Here is a 22,002-nt window from a genome sequence, read left to right as displayed (position 1 = left end):
GATGGCAGACACACATAACAGATACGTGTAGACCGCACTATAATGGCAATATGACTCAAGTAAACAACACCGAGATTTTATATGTTCCATTGAAAATATAGAACATTACACACAGCGCTCAAAAATCTATCAAAACGTATTAGTACAACTTTTCACAATATATGCAAAAGGAACTTTTCTTACCTTCTGGTACCTGCTGATCTGTATTTGGGATCTGCATAAATCCTGAAAATGTGCGCACATCCACCTTTGAAGTTTCTGACGACACCGTAGTCGATAAGTTTCTTCTTTTTCTCTATCTTCTTGTTATAGGACATTCATCCTCTGTTTTTGCTATTTCTAATATAAAGTACTGTAAAGTTCTTACTTACATCTGTCAGTGAACTCACCATGAAAGCGCTAAAACATACACATAGTAAAAACACATAGTGAGTTTACATTATTCACCCAAGAAACTTTAGTTATTAGAGAGTTCCGGTCAGATGTTTTTCCACGGATGAGGAGATGCTGCTCAGTTATTGATTGAAGTAAAGTCTGAATGTCATTAAAAAACTTAGTGCCATCTTTTGAAACTTCTTCTACTCCCATCCTTGCACGCTACGCCGCTACAACAAAGATGACGGGGAGAAGACGCTGTCGAAGGTGAGCCACGTAAATAAGACCGTCCACAAAACGGCACCTCCTGAAGCGACTGTCAGAAAGCGACTTGAAGATGATCTGTAAAACATTATCTATGCAACATTTTGACCAAAGAACCACCATTACATATTGTGTAGACCACAAGAAAGTCTTTTATATTTAGAAAAAAATATACATATCAATGCGCCCTATAATCCGGTGTGCCTTTTGTATGAAAATCGACCTGACTTGACTCGATCATCGGCAGTGTGCCTTGTAATCCTGTGCACCCTATGGTCCGGAAAATACAGTAACCTGAAAGTTGAGCTGGAGATTTAAGCATTGAAAGTTACAAAAATAATGATATGAATTATTTATAACACTTTTATGAGTTGGCCTTTTTTTGATCCCCTTTTAGTGTAATTTTGTTTTTGTTAAATGTCATTGCTCAAAAAATATTAATGTATTGAAATCAATGTTATCAATTTTTGACCAGAGTCGAAATACTTCTCCTCAAATATTCCACTTTTTAAATTTTTGGGTGTAAAATATTGCATATTTTGCATTTTTTGTTGCCTTACAAAACATTTTTTTTAATGACAAATGAACATGTAAAAAAAGAAACTTTCTTTTGCAGGAAAAATCTTTTGGAAAAATGTTACTTAAACTCAAAAAATTTTCACAAACACAAAAACATGTTGTACAAAATCAAAAATGTTATACAAACTCAAAAATGTTTCACAAGCACAAAAATGTTTCACAAACTCAAAAATGTTCCACAAACCAAAAATGTTACACAAACTTAAAAAAATGTTAAACAAACTCAAAAATGTTTCACAACCACAAACATTTTTCACAAAAACAAAAATGTTTAACAAATTAAAAAAATGTTCACAAACTCAAAAACATTTTCACAAACACAAAAATGTTACACAAACTCAAATGTTTCACAAACACAAAAATGTTACACAAACTCAAAAATGTTTCACAAACTCAAAAATGTTACACAAACTCAAAAACGTTTCACAAACTCAAAAACATGTTACACAAACTCAAAAATGTTTCACAACCACAAGCATTTTTCACAAAAACAAAAATCTTTCACAAACTCAAAAATGTTACACAAACTCAAAAATGTTTTCTTAACACAAAAACATGTTACACAAACTCAAAAATGTTTCACAAACACAAAAATATTTCACAAATCAAACTAAAAATGTTTCACAAACTCAAAAATATTTCAAAAAACTCACAAATCTTTCACAAACACAAAAATGTTTCACAAACATGTTTCACAAACTCAGATATATTTCACAAACACAAAAATGTTTCACAAACTCAAATATGTTTCACACACACAAAAAAATTCTAACACAAAAAAAAATTCAAACACAAAAATGTTTCAAAAACTCAAATAAATGTTATGAACTCAAACATGTTTCACAAACTCACAAAAATGTTACAAAAAACTCAAATATGTTTCACAAACTCAAAAATAGGTCACACAAACTCAAAAATGTTTCACAAACACAGAAACATGTTACACAAACTCAAAAATGTTTCACAAACTCAAAAACAAGTTACACAAACTCAAAAATGTTTGAAAAACTCAAATAAATGTTACAAACTTAAAAATGTTTCACAAACACAAAAATATGTTTCACAAACTCAATAATGTTTCACAAACCCAAAAATATTTCACAAACACAAAAATGTTTCACAAACTCAAAAATGTTTCACAAACACAAAAACAATTTCCAAACACAAACGTGTTTAAAAAATTCAAATAAATGTAACAAACTCTAAAATGTTTCACAAACACAAGAATGTTTCACAAACTCAAAAAGGTTCCAAAAACACCAAAATATTTCAGAAACACAAAAACAATTTTCAAACACAAAAATGCTTCAAAAACTCAAATGTTACAAACTCAAAAAGGTTGCACAAACACAGAAAAATGTTACACAAACACAATAACAAGTTACACAAACTCAAACATGTTTCAAAAACTTTTAAATGTTTCATAAACTCAAAAATATGTTACACAAACTCAAAAATGTTTCACAAACACAAAAAATGTTACACAAAGTCAAACATGTTTCACAAACACAAAAAAAGTTACACAAACGGAATTTATTTTCGAAAAATTTTAAATGTTTCACAAACACATTTTTTCACAAACTCAAAAATGTTTCATAAACTCAAAAATGTTTCACAAACACAAACACGATTTCCAAACACAAAAATGTTTCAAAAACTCAAATGTTACAAACTCAAAATATTTAAACTCAAAACATTTTTACACAACCTCAAAAAGGTTTCAAAAACACAAAAACAAGTTACACAAACTCAAAAAGGTTTCACAAACACAAAAATATATGACACAAACTCAAATATGTTTCAAAAACTTCCAAAAAAAAACCTTTTTCACAAACACAACCGGAAGTTTGTCTAGTTTTGCAGTATTCTCAGTCCGTGGCCTCACATCCTTTGATTTGTCTGTGGCCTTTAGTGCAAGAAGTTGGGGCCCTAGCGTCTAATGTACGTGTGTGCGTGTTTGTGTGTGTGTGTATGTGTGTGTGTGTACTCACACTGCGTGAGGCTCCTTGAACTTGCCCACCTGCTGGATCTGATACATGAGATCACCACCGTTGATGTACTCCATGACGAAGTATAGGCGGTCCTGTGGAGGTCAGAAGGTCACATCACAGCTGACGTGAGACAGGGAGTACCAGACCAGGGAGTCACTCATCGTCCATTTAGGACTTCATGCGCCTCCATTATCTACAGAAATTGCCAATAAAGGTTCCGTGTGTGTGTGTGTGTGTGTGTGCGTTTGTGTGTGTGTGTGTGTGTGTGTGTGTGTGTGTGTGTGTGAATCAAAAGTAGGCCTACACATGACATACATGGAATGTGTGGGGAAGCAGTCTGCTGGGCAGAGAATCAGTGCTGCAGAGGATTAACACACTCCCATTGCTTTGTGTGTGTGTGTGTGTGTGTGTGTGTGTGTGTGCGTGTGTGTGTGTGTGCGTGTGTGTGTGTGTGTGTGTGTGCATGCAGCACATGATTCCTCACTAATAGATGGAAATATGAAAGCGCCTACATGAAAGCAAACTAGCGTTTTAGCATGAAATGTATGAATGTCAAATATGTAGATCCGTTATAAAGTAAAGCGTTGATTCTTTTTCAGGGCCCATACTAATTACCCTAAATTCCGATACTTTTTCACTACGCTTTGAACCTTGCCGCTTGTATTTAGATTTGTTCTTCGCTTAATTCCTGTTTAGACTGAGCTTTCAATAAGAAACTCTTCTAGCCGTCCATAGCGTTCCTACTCGGATGGATTCTTCATTCATCACTCCGGGCAACATTTGTAAGTTTTGCAATTTGCCATCAACTCATTTTTATAACAGTTTATGGATTTATTACTTGTAAGAACCCTGAAATAATGTGAACATTTAAATAAAAACAATTGTGGGAACAAGATGGCTGATCTCATTTCGTCCTGGATGTTCCAGAAAGTATGAGAATGTGTGAGCTGCTGGCAGCTCTTCTTTACTTGTATAATCACTTTAAATGTGTCAAGATATTTACACAAAAGTGTGGATTTCTGGCAGAGAGATCTTTTCTGTCGCCTTCATGTCCATCTCTATCGCGCTGTTACATTTAACGGAATGACGGTACATGAAACTTGTGGCGCTCCCCTAAGGAAACCACGCTTTGAGGGTTGCCGACGGAGGCGCCTCGAGCGACTCCAGCGCTGCAGTAGCCAAACACAAAAACTGGACTGGGAAGACACAAGAAAAGAAGTACCATGAAATTCCCGACCAAAAATGTTTTACGTTTTGACAGGTAAGCAGAGGAGACATTGTTTAAGGTGTCTTCTTGAAAGAAAACTTTAAATAGATTTCTTCTAAAAACACATTTTTAATTGAATTATTGCAAAATGAATTTCAAATCAGAATGAATATGTTTTTTTGTGCACCCTAACATGATATTAGATTCATATCGGTATGGCCCAATACTCAAAGCTGCAACATCGTCATGGTAACGGAATCAAATCAAATCAAATCAACTTTATTTATAAAGCACATTTAAAATTTACCACAGGGGTAGCCAACGTGCTGTACAAAGGGCAGGTTAAACGATAATACGAGGATCAAGCAAACAACACAACACAAACAGAACATGATAAAAAATAAATAAATAAAAGATAAAAACAGGTTCACAGCAGGTGGATAATGGGGCGCCATTGCAGGATGGATATCACTTAGTGTTAAAAGCCAAAAAGTATCATAATATGTATACCTGGAACTGACCATGGTCTGGAATACATATCTGGTACTGACCGTGGTCTAGAATATACATCTGGTACTCATCATGGTCTGGAATATATATCTGGTACTCACCATGGTCTGAAATATATAAAGTGTTTGGTACTGACCATGGTCTGGAATATACATCTGGTACTGACTATGGTCTGGAATATACATCTAGTACTGACCATGGTCTGGAATATACATCTAGTACTGACCATGGTCTGGATGGAATATGTATGTGGTACTGACCATGGTCTCGGATATATATATCCGGAACTGACTATTGTCTGGAATATACTGTATATATCTGGTACTGACCATGGTCTGGAATATATACAGTATCTGGTATTGACCATGGTCTTGAATATACTGTATATCTGGTATTGACCATGGTCTAGATAAGGGGTCTGCAACCCGCGGCTCCGGAACCACATGCGGCTCTTTGGTCACTCTGATGTGGCTCAGCTGCATAATCAACGACCCCCCGATTATTTCGGGAGGTTTCTGGAGTTTGGTGCCTATCCCGGGAATCACTCGGGGACAAAATTCTCCGGTCTTCACGCGGTCTACAATATTGAGTGCGTGTCATGATGGATATACTTTTAACTTCCTCATTAAGATGATGTCGCGCCCGCTTTTACAAAATGCTATCTGTTTCCTGGCTACGTTATACACACGTGCTAGCATCAAACCCCGCCCACCTCAACCAACGCACGGAGGGGGGCGGGTGGGTTTGGTCCTAGCAGGTGTGTACATAGCCAGGAAGAGTCAGAGAGGCAAGGAATTGTGGGTATTTGTACTGTTGTGTTTATGTTGTCTTACAGTTCGGATGTTCTCCCGAAATGTGTTTGTCATTCTTGTATGGTGTGGGTTCACAGTGTGGCGCATATTAGTAAGAGTGTTAAAGTTGTTTATATTACAACCCTCAGTGTAAACTGTATGGTTGCTAAACAAGTATGTCTTGCAGAGTTGAGCGTGCGTTTGCCGGAGCCACGTACAACGTGTAACTGGGCAGGTAAGCTGTTTGTGCATGTTGTAGAGGGCGTTAAAGGCAGCGCTTTCATAGCACTCCCTTATTATTGTTGTTTGGGTGAATATCATCAGATATTCGCTAGAATAGATACTTTGAGAATTCGGGAACCTCTGGAAAATATGGGAGGGTTTGCAAGTGTAATGCTTTTATTTATAAATGGTTGATTTATACAGGCTAGTAAGGTACCTTACTAGCCTGTATAAATCAACCATTTATAAATACACGTCAGTAGGCTAAATGAACCTCTTCAACATTAAGTGTAATGCTGTCAAGCGGCATTCATGTAAAACACGCGGGCCGCACTGACATTAAATTTTCTCATTAAGGTGCGGGCCGCGTGTCTGAGACCCCTGGTTTATACATAGCACGAAGCAAAAAAAAAATCTCTGTATGCAGTGTTATTTCATTTAAAATTTCAAAAGAGTTTTGCGGCTCCCATTGTTTTCTTTATTTTGTGAAACGGGTCAAAATGGCTCTTTGAGTGGTAAAGGTTGCCGAGCCCTGGTCTAGATGGAATTAGTATCTGGTACTGACCATGGTCTGGAATATATTCAACCGGGAATAGACCATGGTCTGGAATATATATCTGGTACTGACCATGGTCTGAAATATATATCTGGTACGGACCATGGTCTGGAATATGTATCTGGTACTGACCATGGTCTGGAATATGAATCTGGTGCTGACCATGAGTAAGACCCTTTTGGATCCCCAATCATTTTAGTGTGATTTGTTTTTAAGTGTCATTGATCAAAAAATAATAATGAATTAAAATCAATGGTGTTATGAGTTGTTGACCTTTTTACACCTCCAATTATTATAAAATCTAAAATATTCCACTTAAAAAAATATTGGGTTAAAATATTACATATTTTGTGAATTTTCCATAAATAAAAACATGTTTTTTTTGTGACAAAAAGAGCATACAACTTAAATCTTTAAAATCGTTATATTGACAGATAGACCTAATGTTGATCTAGAGATTTAAAACTTGAATAATAATAAAAAAATAATACCGAAAAATGACACATTTTTAATATTTTTTTGACCAAAACCCTTTGGGGTCCCTGAGATCAAGCCTGAGTTGAGGCCGAAATTTATATTTTTTATACATATATTGTATTGTTTTTTAAAATAAAAAAATATCAAAATGGCCCCCGCTTGCTTTGATTTTTCAGAGTGCGGCCATCAGTGGATAAAGCTTGGACACCCCTGGTGTAGATGGAATATATATCTGGTACTGACCATGGTCTGGAATATATATCTGGTACTGACCATGGTCTAGATGGAATATGTATCTGGTACTGACCATGGTCTGGAATAGGGGCCTCAGACATGCGGCCCGCTAGACGTTATTTTACGGCCCGCACCTTGATATGAAAATTTAATGTTAGTGCGGCCCGCGAGTTTTAGATGAATGATATTTGACAGCGTCAAACTTGCCAAACCTCCTGATTTTTTTGGGAGACTCCAGAATTTCTGGGGAACCATTCTCTCGAATTTCTGTCAATTCTCACCCGAACATCAATGTACAGGGGGAGCCGTAATGGCACTGCCTTTAGCGCCCTCTACAACCAGTACATACAGCGTCCCAGACAAGTCATGTGTTGTTTCTGGCTTTAGAACGTACACGCTAGTGACTGCAAGGCATAATTGATGAACAGACACACAGGTCACACTGAGAGTGGCCGTATAAACAACTTTAACACTGTTACAAATATGCGCCACACTGTGAACCCACACCAAACAAGAATGACAAACACATTTCAAGAGAACATCGGCACCGTAACACAACATAAATACAACAGAACAAATACCCAGAATCCCATGCAGCCCTAACTCTTCCTGGCTACAAGATACACCCCCACTACCACCAAACCCTGCCCCCTTCACATTGACCCCCCCCCCAACCCCCGCCGGTTGGGGTGGTGTATATTGTAGCCCAGAAGAGTTGGGGCTGCAAGGTGTTCTGGGTATTTGTTATGTTGTGTGTATGTTGTGTTACGGTGCGGATGTTCTCCCAAAATATGTTTGTCATTCTTGTTTGGTGTGGGTTCACAGAGTGTCGCATATAAACCCTGTTTCCATATGAGTTTGGAAATTGAGCTAGATGTAAATATAAACGGAATACAATGATTTGCAAATCATTTTCAACTCATATTCAGTTGAATACGCTACAAAGACAACATATTTGATGTTCAAACTGATTAACATTTTTTTTTTGCAAATAATCATTAACTTTAGAATTTTATGCCAGCAACACGTGATAAAGAAGTTGGGAAAGGTGGCAATAAATACTGACAGTGTTGAGGAATGCTCATCAAACACTTATTTGGAACATCCCACAGGTGTGCAGGCTAATTGGGAACAGGTGGGTGCCATGAGTGGATATAAAAGCAGCTTCCATGAAATGCTAAGTAATTCACAAGCAAGGATGGCACAAAGTACACTCCTTTGTCCAAAGCTGCGTGAGCAAATAGTCAAACGGTTTAAGAACGACATTTCTCAAGATGCAATTGAAAGAAATTTAGGGATTTCAACATCTGGGGTCCATAATATAATCAAAAGGTTCAGAGAATCTGGTAAAAACACTCCACGTAAGCGGCATGGCCGGAAACCAACATTGAATGACCGTGACCTTTGATGCCTCAGACGGCCCTGTATCAAAAACCGACATCAATCTCTAAAGGATATAACCACATGGGCTCAGGAACCCTTCAGAAAATCACTGTCACTAAATTCAGTTTGTCGCTACATCTGTAAGTGCAAGTTAAAGCTCTACTATGCAAAGCGAAAGCCATTTATCAACAAAACCGCCGGCTTCTCTGGGCCCAAGATCATCTAAGATGGACTGATTCAAAGTGGAAAAGTGTTCTGTGGTCTGAAGAGTCCACATTTCAAATTTTTGGGGGAAATATTCGACATCGTGTCATCCCGACCAAAGGGGAAGCGAACCATTCAGACTGTTATCGTCGCAAAGTTCAAAAGCCAGCATCTGTGATGGTATGGGGGTGCATTAGTGCCCAAGGCATGGGTAACTTACACATCTGTGAAGGCACCATTAATGCTGAAAGGTACATACAAGCATTGAAACAACAAATGCTGCCATCTAAGCGCCGTCTTTTTCATGGACGCCCCTGCTTATTTCAGCAAAACAATGCCAAGCCACATTCAGCACGTGTTACAACAGCGTGGCTTCGTAAAAAAAGAGTGCAGGTACTTTCCTTGCCCGTCTGCAGTCCAGACCTGTCTCCCATCGAAAATGTGTGGCGCATTATGAAGCGTAAAATACGACAGCGGAGACCCCGGACTGTTGAACGACTGAAGCTCTACATAAAACAAGAATGGGACAGAATTCCACTTTCAAAGCTTCAACAATTAGTTTCCTCAGTTCCCAAACGTTTATTGAGTGTTGTTCAAAGAAAAGGTGATGTAACACAGTGGTGAACATGCCCTTTCCCAACTACTTTGGCACGTGTTGCAGCCATGAAATTCTAAGTTCATTATTATTTGAAAAAAAAAAATAAAGTTTATGAGTTTGAACATCAAATATCTTGTCTTTGTAGTGTATTCAACTGAATATGGGTAGAAAATTATTTGCAAATCATTGTATTCCGTTTATATTTACATCTAACACAATTTCCCAACTCATATGGAAACTGGGTTTGTATTTGTAACAGTGTTTAAGTTTTTTATATGGCCACCCTCAGTGTGATCTGTATGGCTGTTGATCAAATATGTCTTGCAGTCACTTACATGCATCTGGCAAAGCCTCGTGCAGCATGTGGCAGGACCGGCATGCTGTTTGCATAATGAAGAGACCGACGCGATGACGTGTTGTAGAGAACGTTAAAGGCATTGCCATCATGGCACGCTCTTAATGTTGATGGCCGGGTGAAAATCAAGACGGATTCAGGAGAATGGTTGCCCCGGGAGATTGTCGGGAGGTGACTGAAATTCGGGGGCTCCCGGAAAAATTGAGAGGGTTGGCAAGTATGTTGCTAGAGCGGGAAAGCCATCCAAAGAAAATGAATTCAATAAAAAGTGCATGTTAGATTTTTTTATGAAATCTTTTCTTGCGGCTCAGCCTCACCCAGTTTCTGCATCCAGTGGCCCCCAGGTAAATTAAATTTGAGACCCTTGGTCTAGATGGAATATATATCTGGTACTGACCATGGTCTGGAAGGTGGAGTGCAGCTGAGTCAGGAAGGGAGGTTTCCCGGAGAGCGCCAAGACCCTCTTCTCCACCATGGTACATTCCACATCGTCGTCCTGGATCACCACATCCTTCTTCAGGATCTTCACGGCGTACAAATCCTCCGTTCCTTTACGCTCTGCCAGCATCACCTGGAAGAGATGATGCATTATTATGTCATATATTATATTGCAAGGACGCATATTGGGAAGAGATGATGCATTATTATATCATATATTATATTGCAAGGACGCATATTGGGAAGAGATGATGCATTATTATATCATATATTATATTAAAAGGACACGTATTAGTAAGAGTTGATGCATTAGAATGTCACATATTATATTGCAAGGACATATTCGTAAGAGATGATGTATTATTATGTCATATATTATATTGCAAGGACTCATAGTAAAAGATGATGCATTATTATGTGATATATTATATTGCAAGGGCAAATATTAGTAAGAGATGATGCATTATTATGTCATACATTATATTGCAAGGGCACATATTAGTAAGAGATGATGCATTATTATGTCACATATTATATTGCAAGGACACATATTAGGAAGAGATGATGCATTATAATGTCATATATTATATTTAAAGGACACATTATAGGAAGAGATTATGCATTATTATGTCCATCCATCCATCATCTTCCGCTTATCCGAGGTCGAATCGCGGGGGCAACAGCCTAAGCAGGGAAACCCAGACTTCCCTCTCCCCAGCCACTTCGTCTAGCTCTTCCCGGGGGATCCCGAGGCGTTCCCAGGCCAGCCGGGAGACATAGTCTTCCCAACGTGTCCTGGGTCTTCCCCGTGGCCTCCTACCGGTTGGACGTGCCCTAAACACCTCCCTAGGGAGGCGTTTGGGTGGCATCCTGACCAGATGCCCGAACCACCTCATCTGGCTCCTCTCGATGTGGAGGAGCAGCGGCTTTACTTTGAGTCCCTCCCAGATGGCAGAGCTTCTCACCCTATCTCTAAGGGAGAGCCCCGCCACACGGCGGAGGAAACTCATTTCGGCCACTTGTACCCGTGATCTTATCCTTTCGGTCATGACCCAAAGCTCATGACCATAGGTGAGGATGGGGACGTAGATCGACCGGTAAATTGAGAGCTTTGCCTTCCGGCTCAGCTCCTTCTTCACCACAACGGATCGGTACAACGTCCGCATTACTGAAGACGCCGCACCGATCCGCCTGTCGATCTCACGATCCACTCTTCCCTCACTCGTGAACAAGACTCCTAGGTACTTGAACTCCTCCACTTGGGGCAGGGTCTCCTCCCAACCCGGAGATGGCACTCCACCCTTTTCCGGGCGAGAACCATGGACTCGGACTTGGAGGTGCTGATTCTCATTCCGGTCGCTTCACACTCGGCTGCGAACCGATCCAGCGAGAGCTGAAGATCCCGGTCGGATGAAGCCATCAGGACCACATCATCTGCAAAAAGCAGAGACCTAATCCTGCGGTTACCAAACCGGAACCCCTCAACGCCTTGACTGCGCCTAGAAATTCTGTCCATAAAAGTTATGAACAGAATCGGTGACAAAGTCCAACCCTCACTGGAAATGTGTTCGACTTACTGCCGGCAATGCGAACCAAGCTCTGGCATTGATCGTACAGGGAACGGACCGCCACAATAAGACAGTCCGATACCCCATACTCTTTGAGCACTCCCCACAGGACTTCCCGAGGGACACGGTCGAATGCCTTCTCCAAGTCCACAAAGCACATGTAGACTGGTTGGGCAAACTCCCATGCACCCTCAAGAACCCTGCCGAGAGTATAGAGCTGGTCCACAGTTTCACGACCAGGACGAAAACCACACTGTTCCTCCTGAATCCGAGGTTCGACTATCCGACGTAGCCTCCTCTCCAGTACACCTGAATAAACCTTACCGGGAAGGCTGAGGAGTGTGATCCCACGATAGTTGGAACACACCCTCCGGTCCCCCTTCTTAAAGAGAGGATCCACCACCCCGGTCTGCCAATCCAGAGGTACCGCCCCCGATGTCCACGCGATGCTGCAAAGTCTTGTCAACCAAGACAGCCCCACAGCATCCAGAGCCTTAAGGAACTCCGGGCGGATCTCGTCCACCCCTGGGTCCTTGCCACCGAGGAGCTTTTTAACTACCTCAGCGACCTCAGCCCCAGAAATAGGAGAGTCCACCACAGATTCCCCAGGGAAGACGTGTTGGTGGGATTGAGGAGGTCTTCGAAGTATTCCTTCCACCTATCCACAACATCCGCAGTCGAGGTCAGCAGAACACCATCCGCACCATACACGGTGTTGATAGTGCACTGCTTCCCCTTCCTGAGGCGGCGGACGGTGGTCCAGAATCGCTTCGAAGCCGTCCGGAAGTCGTTTTCCATGGCTTCCCCGAACTCTTCCCATGTCCGAGTTTTTGCCTCCGCGACCGCTGAAGCTGCACACCGCTTGGCCTGTCGGTACCTGTCCACTGCCTCCGGAGTCCTATGAGCCAAAAGGACCCGATAGGACTCCTTCTTCAGCTTGACGGCATCCCTCACCGCTGGTGTCCACCAAGGGGTTTTAGGATTTCCGCCCCGACAGGCACCAACTACCTTGCGGCCACAGCTCCGATCTGCCGCCTCGACAATAGAGGTGCGGAACATGGTCCACTCGGACTCAATGTCCAGCACCTCCCTCGTGACATGTTCAAAGTTCTTCCGGAGGTGGGAATTGAAACTTTGTCTGACAGGAGACTCTGCCAGACGTTCCCAGCAGACCCTCACAATGCGTTTGGGCCTCCCAGGTCTGTCCGGCATCCTCCCCCACCATCGCAGCCAACTCACCACCAGGTGGTGATCGGTAGAAAGCTCCGCCCCTCTCTTCACCCGAGTGTCCAAAACATGAGGCCGCAAATCCGATGACACAACTACAAAGTCGATCATGGAACTGCGGCCTAGGGTGTCCTGGTGCCAAGTGCACATATGGACACCCTTATGTTTGAACATGGTGTTGGTTATCGACAAACTGTGACGAGCACAAAAGTCCAATAACAAAACACCACTTGGGTTCAGATCCGGGCGGCCATTCTTCCCTATCACGCCTCTCCAGGTTTCACTGTCGTTGCCAACGTGAGCGTTGAAGTCTCCCAGTAGGACAAGGGAATCACCCGGGGGAGCACTTTCCAGTACTCCCTCGAGTGTACCCAAAAAGGGTGGGTACTCTGAACTGCTGTTTGGTGCATAAGCACAAACAACAGTCAGGACCCGTCCCCCCACCCGAAGGCGGAGGGAGGCTACCCTTTCGTCCACTGGGTTGAACTCCAACGTACAGGCTTTGAGCCGGGGGGAAACAAGAATTGCCACCCCAGCCCGTCGCCTCTCACTGCCGGCAACGCCAGAGTGGAAGAGGGTCCAATCCCTCTCGAGAGAAGTGGTTCCAGAGCCCTTGCTGTGCGTCGAAGTGAGTCCGACTATATCCAGCCGGAATTTCTCGACCTCGCGCACTAGCCCAGGCTCTTTCCCCCCCAGTGAGGTGACGTTCCACGTCCCAAGAGCCAACTTCTGTAGCCGAGGATCGGACCGCCAAGTGCCCTGCTTTCGGCTGTCGCCCAGCTCACATTGCACCCGACCTCTATGGCCCCTGCTATGGGTGGTGAGCCCATTGGAGGGGTGACCCACGTTGCCTCTTCGGGCTGTGCCCGGCCGGGCCCCATGGGAACAGGCCCGGCCACCAGGCGCTCGCCATCGTGCCCCACCTCCGGGCCTGGCTCCAGAGGAGGGCCCCGGTGACCCGCGTCCGGGCGAGGGAAATCTGGGTCCATGGTTTTTCATCTTCATAAAGGTCTTCGAGCTGCTCTTTGTCTGATCCCTCACCTAGAACCTGTTTGCCTTGGGAGACCCTACCAGGGGGCTTTATGCCCCCCGGACAACATAGCTCCTAGGATCATTGGGACACGCAAACTCCTCTACCACGATAAGGTTGCAGCTCAGAGAGGATTATTATGTCATATATTATATTTCAAGGACACATATTAGTAAGAGATGATGCATTATTATATCATATATTATATTGCAAGGACACATATTAGGAAGAGATGATGCATTATTGTCATATATTATATTTCAAGGACACATTATAGGAAGAGATGATGCATTATTATGTCATATATTATATTTCAAGGACACATTATAGGAAGAGATGATGCATTATTATGTCATATATTATATTTCAAGGAAACATTAGTAAGAGATGATGCATTATTATATCATATATTATATTGCAAGGACACATATTAGTAAGAGATTATGTGCTATTATGTCACATATTATACTGCAAGGACACATATTAGTAAGAGATTATGTATTATTATGTCACTTATTATATTGCAAGGACACATATTAGGAAGAGATGATGCATTATTATGTCATATATTATATTTCAAGGACACATATTAGTAAGAGAAGATGCATTATTATATCGCATAATATATTGCAAGGACACATATTAGGAAGAGATGATGCATTATTATGTCATATATTATATTTCAAGGACACATTATAGGAAGAGATGATGCATTATTATGTCATATATTATATTTCAAGGACACATTATAGGAAGAGATGATGCATTATTATGTCATATATTATATTTTAAGGACACATTAGTAAGAGATGATGCATTATTATATCATATATTATATTGCAAGGACACATATTAGTAAGAGATTATGTACTATTATGTCATATATTATACTTCAAGGACACATATTAGTAAGGGATTATATATTATTATGTCAATATTATATTGCAAGGACACATATTAAAAACACTATTTAAAAAATAAACAAAAAAAAAATTGGAATAAAAGAGCAAACAGGAGAAATGTAACGAGAAAAGGCTGCAATGTTGTCTCCAATAGTTTTTTTTTCAAACTGTCGTTGCTCCAAAAATAATAATGAATCAAAATCATTTTTGTTATGAATTATTGATCTATTCAAGGCTCCAAATACATTTAGTAATCCAATTTGAAATATTTACGGGGAAAATATTGCATATTTTGTGTGTTTGCCATATAAAAACATTTTGTTTCACAAAATGGGCATGAAAAAATCAATCAATCAATCAATAAATCAATCGAAGTTTATTTACATAGCCCTTAATCACAAGTGTCTCAAAGGCTCAAGCCACAACGACAACGGAAAAAACCCCAACTTAAAATAAACAAATAGATCTGAATTTGATAGACTTAAACATGTATATAACTCATTGTTGACCCTTTTGGATCCCCTACAATTTTAGTGGGATTTTGTTTTTAAACCGTCATTGTTCCAAAATAATGATGACTCAAAGTCAATGTGGTTATGAATTATTGATGTATTCAAGGCAACAATTACTTACATGAAATATTCCACAGGGAAAAATATTGAGTGTTTTCCATTAAAAAGCAAAGTTTTATTTTTAAAAATTATATATTTTTTTTAATAAAAACTTATAATGAACATTTAGATCTGAAATTGGACTGGAGATTTTAGTGCTGGAAAGAAGAGGAAAAATGTATGACTTATTTTTTACACTTTTATGAAAGAAAATAGGTATACATATGTTTTATTATGAAAGAAAGCAAGAATATGAAAGACATGGTGTGTTCCTGAGAAGGCTAATTGAGTTTGAGGACCTCCGGGTACTCCGGCTTCCTCCCACTTCCAAAGACATGCACCTGGGGATAGGTTGATTGGCAACACTAAAATTGGCCCTAGTGTGTGAATGTGAGTGTGAAAGTTGTCTGTCTATCTGTGTTGGCCCTGCGACGAGGTGGCGACTTGTCCAGGGTGTACCCCGCCTTCCGCCCGATTGTAGCTGAGATAGGCGCCAGCGCCCCCCGCGACCCCAAAAGGGAATAAGCGGTAGAAAATGGATGGATGGACCTTGGTAAAGGATATTTAATCGCTTATTTTTCTAAATGATAAAACCTTTAAATATGTTTCCATTGAAAGAAAAGATCTGTGGGGAAAAAAAGGTCAAATAAAGCAGACACTTTCTTCACTGACTTAGTGAGGTCACGCCCATTGCAAACGTCATGATGCAGAGGACATGAGAAAATGTGCTGTTTATGCCTTATGAATATTCAGCTATGATAATACTTATTTAATTTTGGTTCCTACGGGGAGTATTGCTGCACAGATGGACACACCTGCAGTGTGTGTGTGTGTGTGTGTGCGTGTGTGTGTGTGTGTGTGTAAGTTAAGGTCAGCCACAGTTGGAGAGCATCTGATCTTCAGAGTTAAGTGGGAAGATGTGCAGGGACCAAAGTGTCTTCTAACTAACTCCATCTGGCCTGAGAGAGATTCCCAAGAAGACGACAAAACAAAGTTTAGTTAGGTCTGCACGACCATATATGTGTTTTATACAGTCTGTAGTCCAGAAAATATACTAACCCCGAAACCAGTGAAGTTAGCACGTCGTGTAAATGGTAAATAAAAACAGAATGCAATGATTTGCAAATTCTTTTCAACTTATATTCAATTGAATAGACTGCAAAGACAAGATACTTAATGTTCACAATGAGAAACTTTGTTATTTTTTGCATATAATCATTAAGTTAGAATTTAATGGCAGCAACACAATGCAAAAAAGTTGGCACAGGATAATTTTTACCACTGTGTTATGTGGCCTTTCCTTTTAACAACACTCAGTAAACGTTTGGGAACTGAGGAGACCAATTTTTGAAGCTTTTCAGGTGGAATTATTTCCCATTCTTGCTTGATGTACAGCTTAAGTTGTTCAACAGTCCGGGGTCTCCGTTGTCGTGTTTTACGCTTCTTAATGCGCCACACATTTGCATTGGGAGACAGGTCTGGACTACAGGCAGGCCAGTCTAGTACCTGCACTCTTTTACTATGAAGCCCCACTGTTGTAACACGTGGCTTGGCATTGTCTTGCTAAAATAAGCAGGGGCGTCCATGAAAACGACCTTGCTTGGATGGTAACATATGTTGCTATAAAACCTGTATGTACATTACAGTATTAATGGTGCCTTCACAGATGTGTAAGTTACCCATGCCTTGGGCACTAATACACCCCCATACCATCACAGATGCTGGCTTTTCAACTTTGTGCCTATAACAGTCCGGATAGGTTTTTTCCTCTTTGGTCCGGAGGACACGACGTCCACAGTTTCCAATAACAATTTGAAATGTGGACTCATCAGACCACAGAACACTTTCCACTTTGCTTCAGTCCATCTTAGATGAGCTCGGGCTCAGCGAAGCGTTTCTGGGTGTTGTTGATAAATGGCTTAGGCTTTGGATAGTAGAGTTTTAACTTGCACTTACAGATGTAGCGACAAACTGCAGTTACTGACAGTGGTTTTCTGAAGTGTTCCTAAACCCATGTGGTGATATTCTTTTATACACTGATGTCGCTATTTGATGCAGTACCGCCTGAGGGATCGAAGGTATGTAATATCATGGCTTACGTGCAGTGATTTCTTCAGATTATCTGAACCTTTTGAATATATTACGGACCGTAAATGGTGAAATCCCTAAATTCCTTGCAATAGGTGGTTGAGAAATGTTGTTCTTTAACTTTTGGCCAATTTGCTCAGGCATTTGATGACATAGTGGTGACCCTCACCCTATCCTTGTTTGTGAATGAGTGAGCATTTCATGGAAGCTGCTTTTATACCCAATCATGGCACCCACCTGTTACCAAATAGCCTGTTCACTTGTGGGGTGTTCCAAATAAGTGTTTGATGAGCATTCTTCAACCTTTTCAGTCTTTTTTGCCACATGCCAGCTTTTTTGAAACATGTTGCAGGCATCAAATTCCAAATGAGCTAATATTTGAAAAAAAAAAAAAAAAAAGTTTACCAGTTCAAACATTAAGTATCTTGTCTTTGAAGTCTATTCAATTGAATATAGGTAAACAAACGACTTACAGATCATTGCATTCTGTTTTTATTTACCATTTACAAAATTTGCCATTTTTACTGCTTTTGGGGTTTGTATAATATGTAGGCAAAGCAGAGCAGGCAGCAGCTCACACATTCTCATACTTTCTGTAACATCCAGGAAGAAATTATGTCGGCCATCGTGAAAAAAGCCCCAACTATAACTTACGTGAAAAATACTTTTTATTCAAAAGTTTGCAATATTTCAGGGTTCAAACCTTATAATGTATTAAACCCACAATCTGAAATAAATGACATATTTTGGCGGTCAATTTTTATTCAAATATTTGCTAAATTTAACATTTTTATTTCATGACGATTTTTCATTCAAATGTTCGCAATATTTCAGTTAAATTTTATGCCAATTTTTTATTCAAATGTTGCAATATTTCAGGGTTCAAACCTTTCAATGTACAAACCCTGTTTCCATATGAGTTGGGATATTGTGTTAGATGTAAATATAAACGGAATACAATGATTCGCAAATCCTTTTCAACCCATATTCAGTTGAATGCACTACAAAGACAACATATTTGATGTTCGAACTCATAAACACATTTTTTTTTTTGTTGTGCAAATAATTAACTTAGAATTTCATGGCTGCAACACATGCCAAAGTAGTTGGAAAAGGGCATGTTCACTACTGTGTTACATCACCTTTTCTTTTAACAACACTCAATAAACGTTTGGGAACTGAGGAAACTAATTGTTGAAGCTTTGAAAGTGGAATTCTTTCCCATTCTTGTTTTATGCAGAGCTTAAGTTGATCAACAGTCCGGGTTCTCCGCTGTCGTATTTTACACTTCATAATGCGCCACACATTTTCGATGGGAGACAGGTCTGGACTGCAAGCAGGCCAGGAAAGTACCCGCACTCTTTTTTTTAACGAAGCCACGCTGTTGTAACACAAGCTAAATGTGGCTTGGCATTGTCTTGCTGAAATAAGCAGGGGCGTCCATGAAAAAGACGGCGCTTGGATGGCAGCATATTTTGTTCCAAAACCTGTATGTACCTTTCAGCATTAATGGTGCCTTCACAGATGTGTAAATTACCCATGCCTTGAGCACTAATGCACCCCCATACCATCACAGACGCTGACTTTTGAACTTTGCGTTGATAACAATCTGGATGGTTCGCTTCCCCTTTCGTCCGGATGACACAATGTCGAATATTTCCAAAAACAATTTGAAATGTGGACTCGTCAGACCACAAAACACTTAACCACTTTGCATCAGTCCATCTTAGATGATCTCGGGCCCAGAGAAGCCGGCAGTGTTTCTGGATGTTGTTGATAAATGGCTTTCGCTTTGCATAGTAGAGCTTTAATTTGCACTTACAGATGTAGTGACAGTGGTTTTCTGAAGTGTTCCTGAGCCCATGTGGTGATATCCTTTAGAAATTTTTATACAGTGCCGTCTGAGGGATCGAAGGTCACGGTAATTCAATGTTGGTTTCCGGCCATGCCGCTTACGTGGAGTGATTTCTCCAGATTTTCTGAACCTTTTGATGATATTATGGATCGTGGATGTTGAAATCCCTAAATTTCTTGCAATTGCACTTTGAGAAACGTTGTTCTTAAACTGTTTATTTGCTCACGCAGCTTTGGACAAAGGGGTGTATTTTGTGCCATCCTTGTTTGTGAATTACTTAGCATTTCATGGAAGCTGCTTTTATACCCAATCATGGCACCCACCTGTTCCCAATTAGCCTGCACACCGGTGGGATGTTCCAAATAAGTGTTTGATGAGCATTCCTCAACTTTATCAGTATTTATTGCCACCTTTCCTAACTTCTTTATCACATGTTGCTGGCATCGAATTCTAAAGTTCATGATTATTTGCACACAAAAAAAATGTTTTTAGTTTGAACATCAAAAATGTTGTCTTTGTAGCATAGTCAATTGAATATGGGTTGAAAAGGATTTGCAAATCATTGTATTCCGTTTATATTTACATCTAACACAATTTCCCAACTCATATGGAAACGGGGTTTGTATTAAACCCACAAACTGACATAAATCACATTTTTCGATGCCAAATTTGGACCACTTTTTAAGTTGTTTTATGTAAATGTTGATGCTCCTCGCAGACACACGTGACAAAGGTTGTTTGTGTTACTGCATTAGCGTCACATAAAAACACGACGTCGCTACGTTTCTTTAAAAAATTATGCAAAAAACAAAAACAAAAAATGACGTAAAGCCTAGTCCGCGTCTTTATCTACTTATCTTGTTTTTGTGGGTGTGGCCACCTGAGTGCACAGCAGATACTCATCCCCCCTACCCCCCTACCCCCCCCCCCCCCCCCCCACCCCCCACACACACACCGACCGCCAAAGGTCTCCAGTTCCTTCACGCGGCGCCGGTAGATTTCCCCATGCTTCGCCCTTGCAGTCGAGTACATATCCTCTTTTTCGGCTCCACTCACTCTGTTTACCGACGTACAATTTTCATGTTCAAACGACTTTTACTGCTGATGAAATCAAAAATCGCTTGTAATGCTACTTGGCTACAAATAAAAAAACGCATTGGTCGATTGCTAAGGTAGGCTAATGATAACACACACACAATAATGAACATAACATTGTTATTTTTGGACATGGAGTGCCTAAGGAAGTGTCCCGAGTGTGTTTTCCATGCATTCCGGGGATGCTGGACTTTTGATGCACCACAGCAGCTGCTTGTTGCCATGGAAACAGGCATTTAAAGCGCAGTCTGTCACTTTGTCCCCTCGCTGCCGTCCTCCATTCCGCTTCCATTCTGACATCTTCCAAGGCGTGTCTCTGCTTCTCATTCATCTCACTTCATTCAGCCCCGTCTTTTAAATTCATTCACGTCAACGTTGGTCTCTGCTCTTTCATCACGCTTTGTCACATCTTTCTTTGTCTCCATCTGTCTTTGTCTACCTGCACGCCATCTCTTTCCACTTTCATCTTTATCTCCCCCCTTCTCTTCTCAAGCCGTGATGCTCCACATATTCAACTATTCCACTTACACACTTGAGTGTAAACACTAACCTATTTACTACCAACAATAGGAATAATTATAGTTACTTGGCCAAAAATGACTCGTTAATGAGATGACATCAACGAGAACGTGATGAAGAATGTAAACTACGAGGTGCCATTGATAATATTTTCAAAATGAAATACAAACCTCAAAGCCAGTGAATTTGGCACGTTGTGTAAAAGGTAAATTAAAACAAAGACAAGATATTTAATGTTTGAACTGGAAGACGTAGTTTTTTGCAAATATTAGCTCATTTGGAATTTGATGCCTGCAACATGTTTCAAAAAAGCTGGCACAAGTGGCGAAAAAGACCGAGATAGTTGAGGAATGCTCATCAAACACTTATTCGGAACACCCCACAGGTGAACAGGCTAATTGGGAAAAGGTGGGTGCCATGATTAGGTATACAAGCAGCTTCCATGAAATGCTCAGTCATTCACAAACGGGGCGGTATAGCTCGGTTGGTAGAGAAGCCGTGCCAGCAACTTGGGGGTTGCAGGTTCGATTCCCACTTCCGCCATCCTAGTCACTCCCGTTGTGTCCTTGGGAGAGACACTTTACCCACCTGCTCCCAGTGCCACCCACACTGGTTTAAATGTAACTTAGATATTGGGTTTCACTATGTAAAGCGCTTTGAGTCACTAGAGAAAAGCGCTATATAAATATAATTCGCTTCCCTTCACTTCACCACGAGGGTCACCACTTTGTCAACAAATTGGTGAGGCAATTATTTAGGAACAACATTTCTCAACCAGCTATTGCGAGGAATATAGGGATTTCACCATCTACGGTTCGTAATATCATTGAAAGGTTCAGAGAAATCACTGCATGTAAGCAGCAAGGCAGAAAACGACCATTGAATGCCTGTGACCTTCGATCCCTCAGGCGGTACTGCATCAA

At 40.7% G+C, this 22,002-nt stretch overlaps 1 protein-coding gene across 3 annotated transcripts in view; it reads right to left on the bottom strand.

The window, feature by feature from the left end:
- The window catches only part of prkcbb (protein kinase C, beta b), a 282,346-nt gene that overhangs the window by 86,613 nt on the left and 173,731 nt on the right, over positions 1 to 22,002 (bottom strand). For all 3 annotated transcript variants that reach the window (XM_061905882.1, XM_061905881.1, XM_061905884.1), the window contains exons 10-11: positions 10,144 to 10,317; positions 3,210 to 3,301 (exon numbers count right to left, since the gene is read on the bottom strand). In XM_061905882.1, the coding sequence (XP_061761866.1) occupies positions 3,210 to 3,301; positions 10,144 to 10,317 (266 nt within the window). The remainder of the gene's footprint in view (positions 1 to 3,209; positions 3,302 to 10,143; positions 10,318 to 22,002) is intronic.

This window comes from Nerophis ophidion, linkage group LG07 (assembly GCF_033978795.1).
Source record: "Nerophis ophidion isolate RoL-2023_Sa linkage group LG07, RoL_Noph_v1.0, whole genome shotgun sequence".
NCBI classification, from domain to species: domain Eukaryota; kingdom Metazoa; phylum Chordata; class Actinopteri; order Syngnathiformes; family Syngnathidae; genus Nerophis; species Nerophis ophidion.
This window is presented reverse-complemented; position numbering and strand designations above follow the sequence as displayed.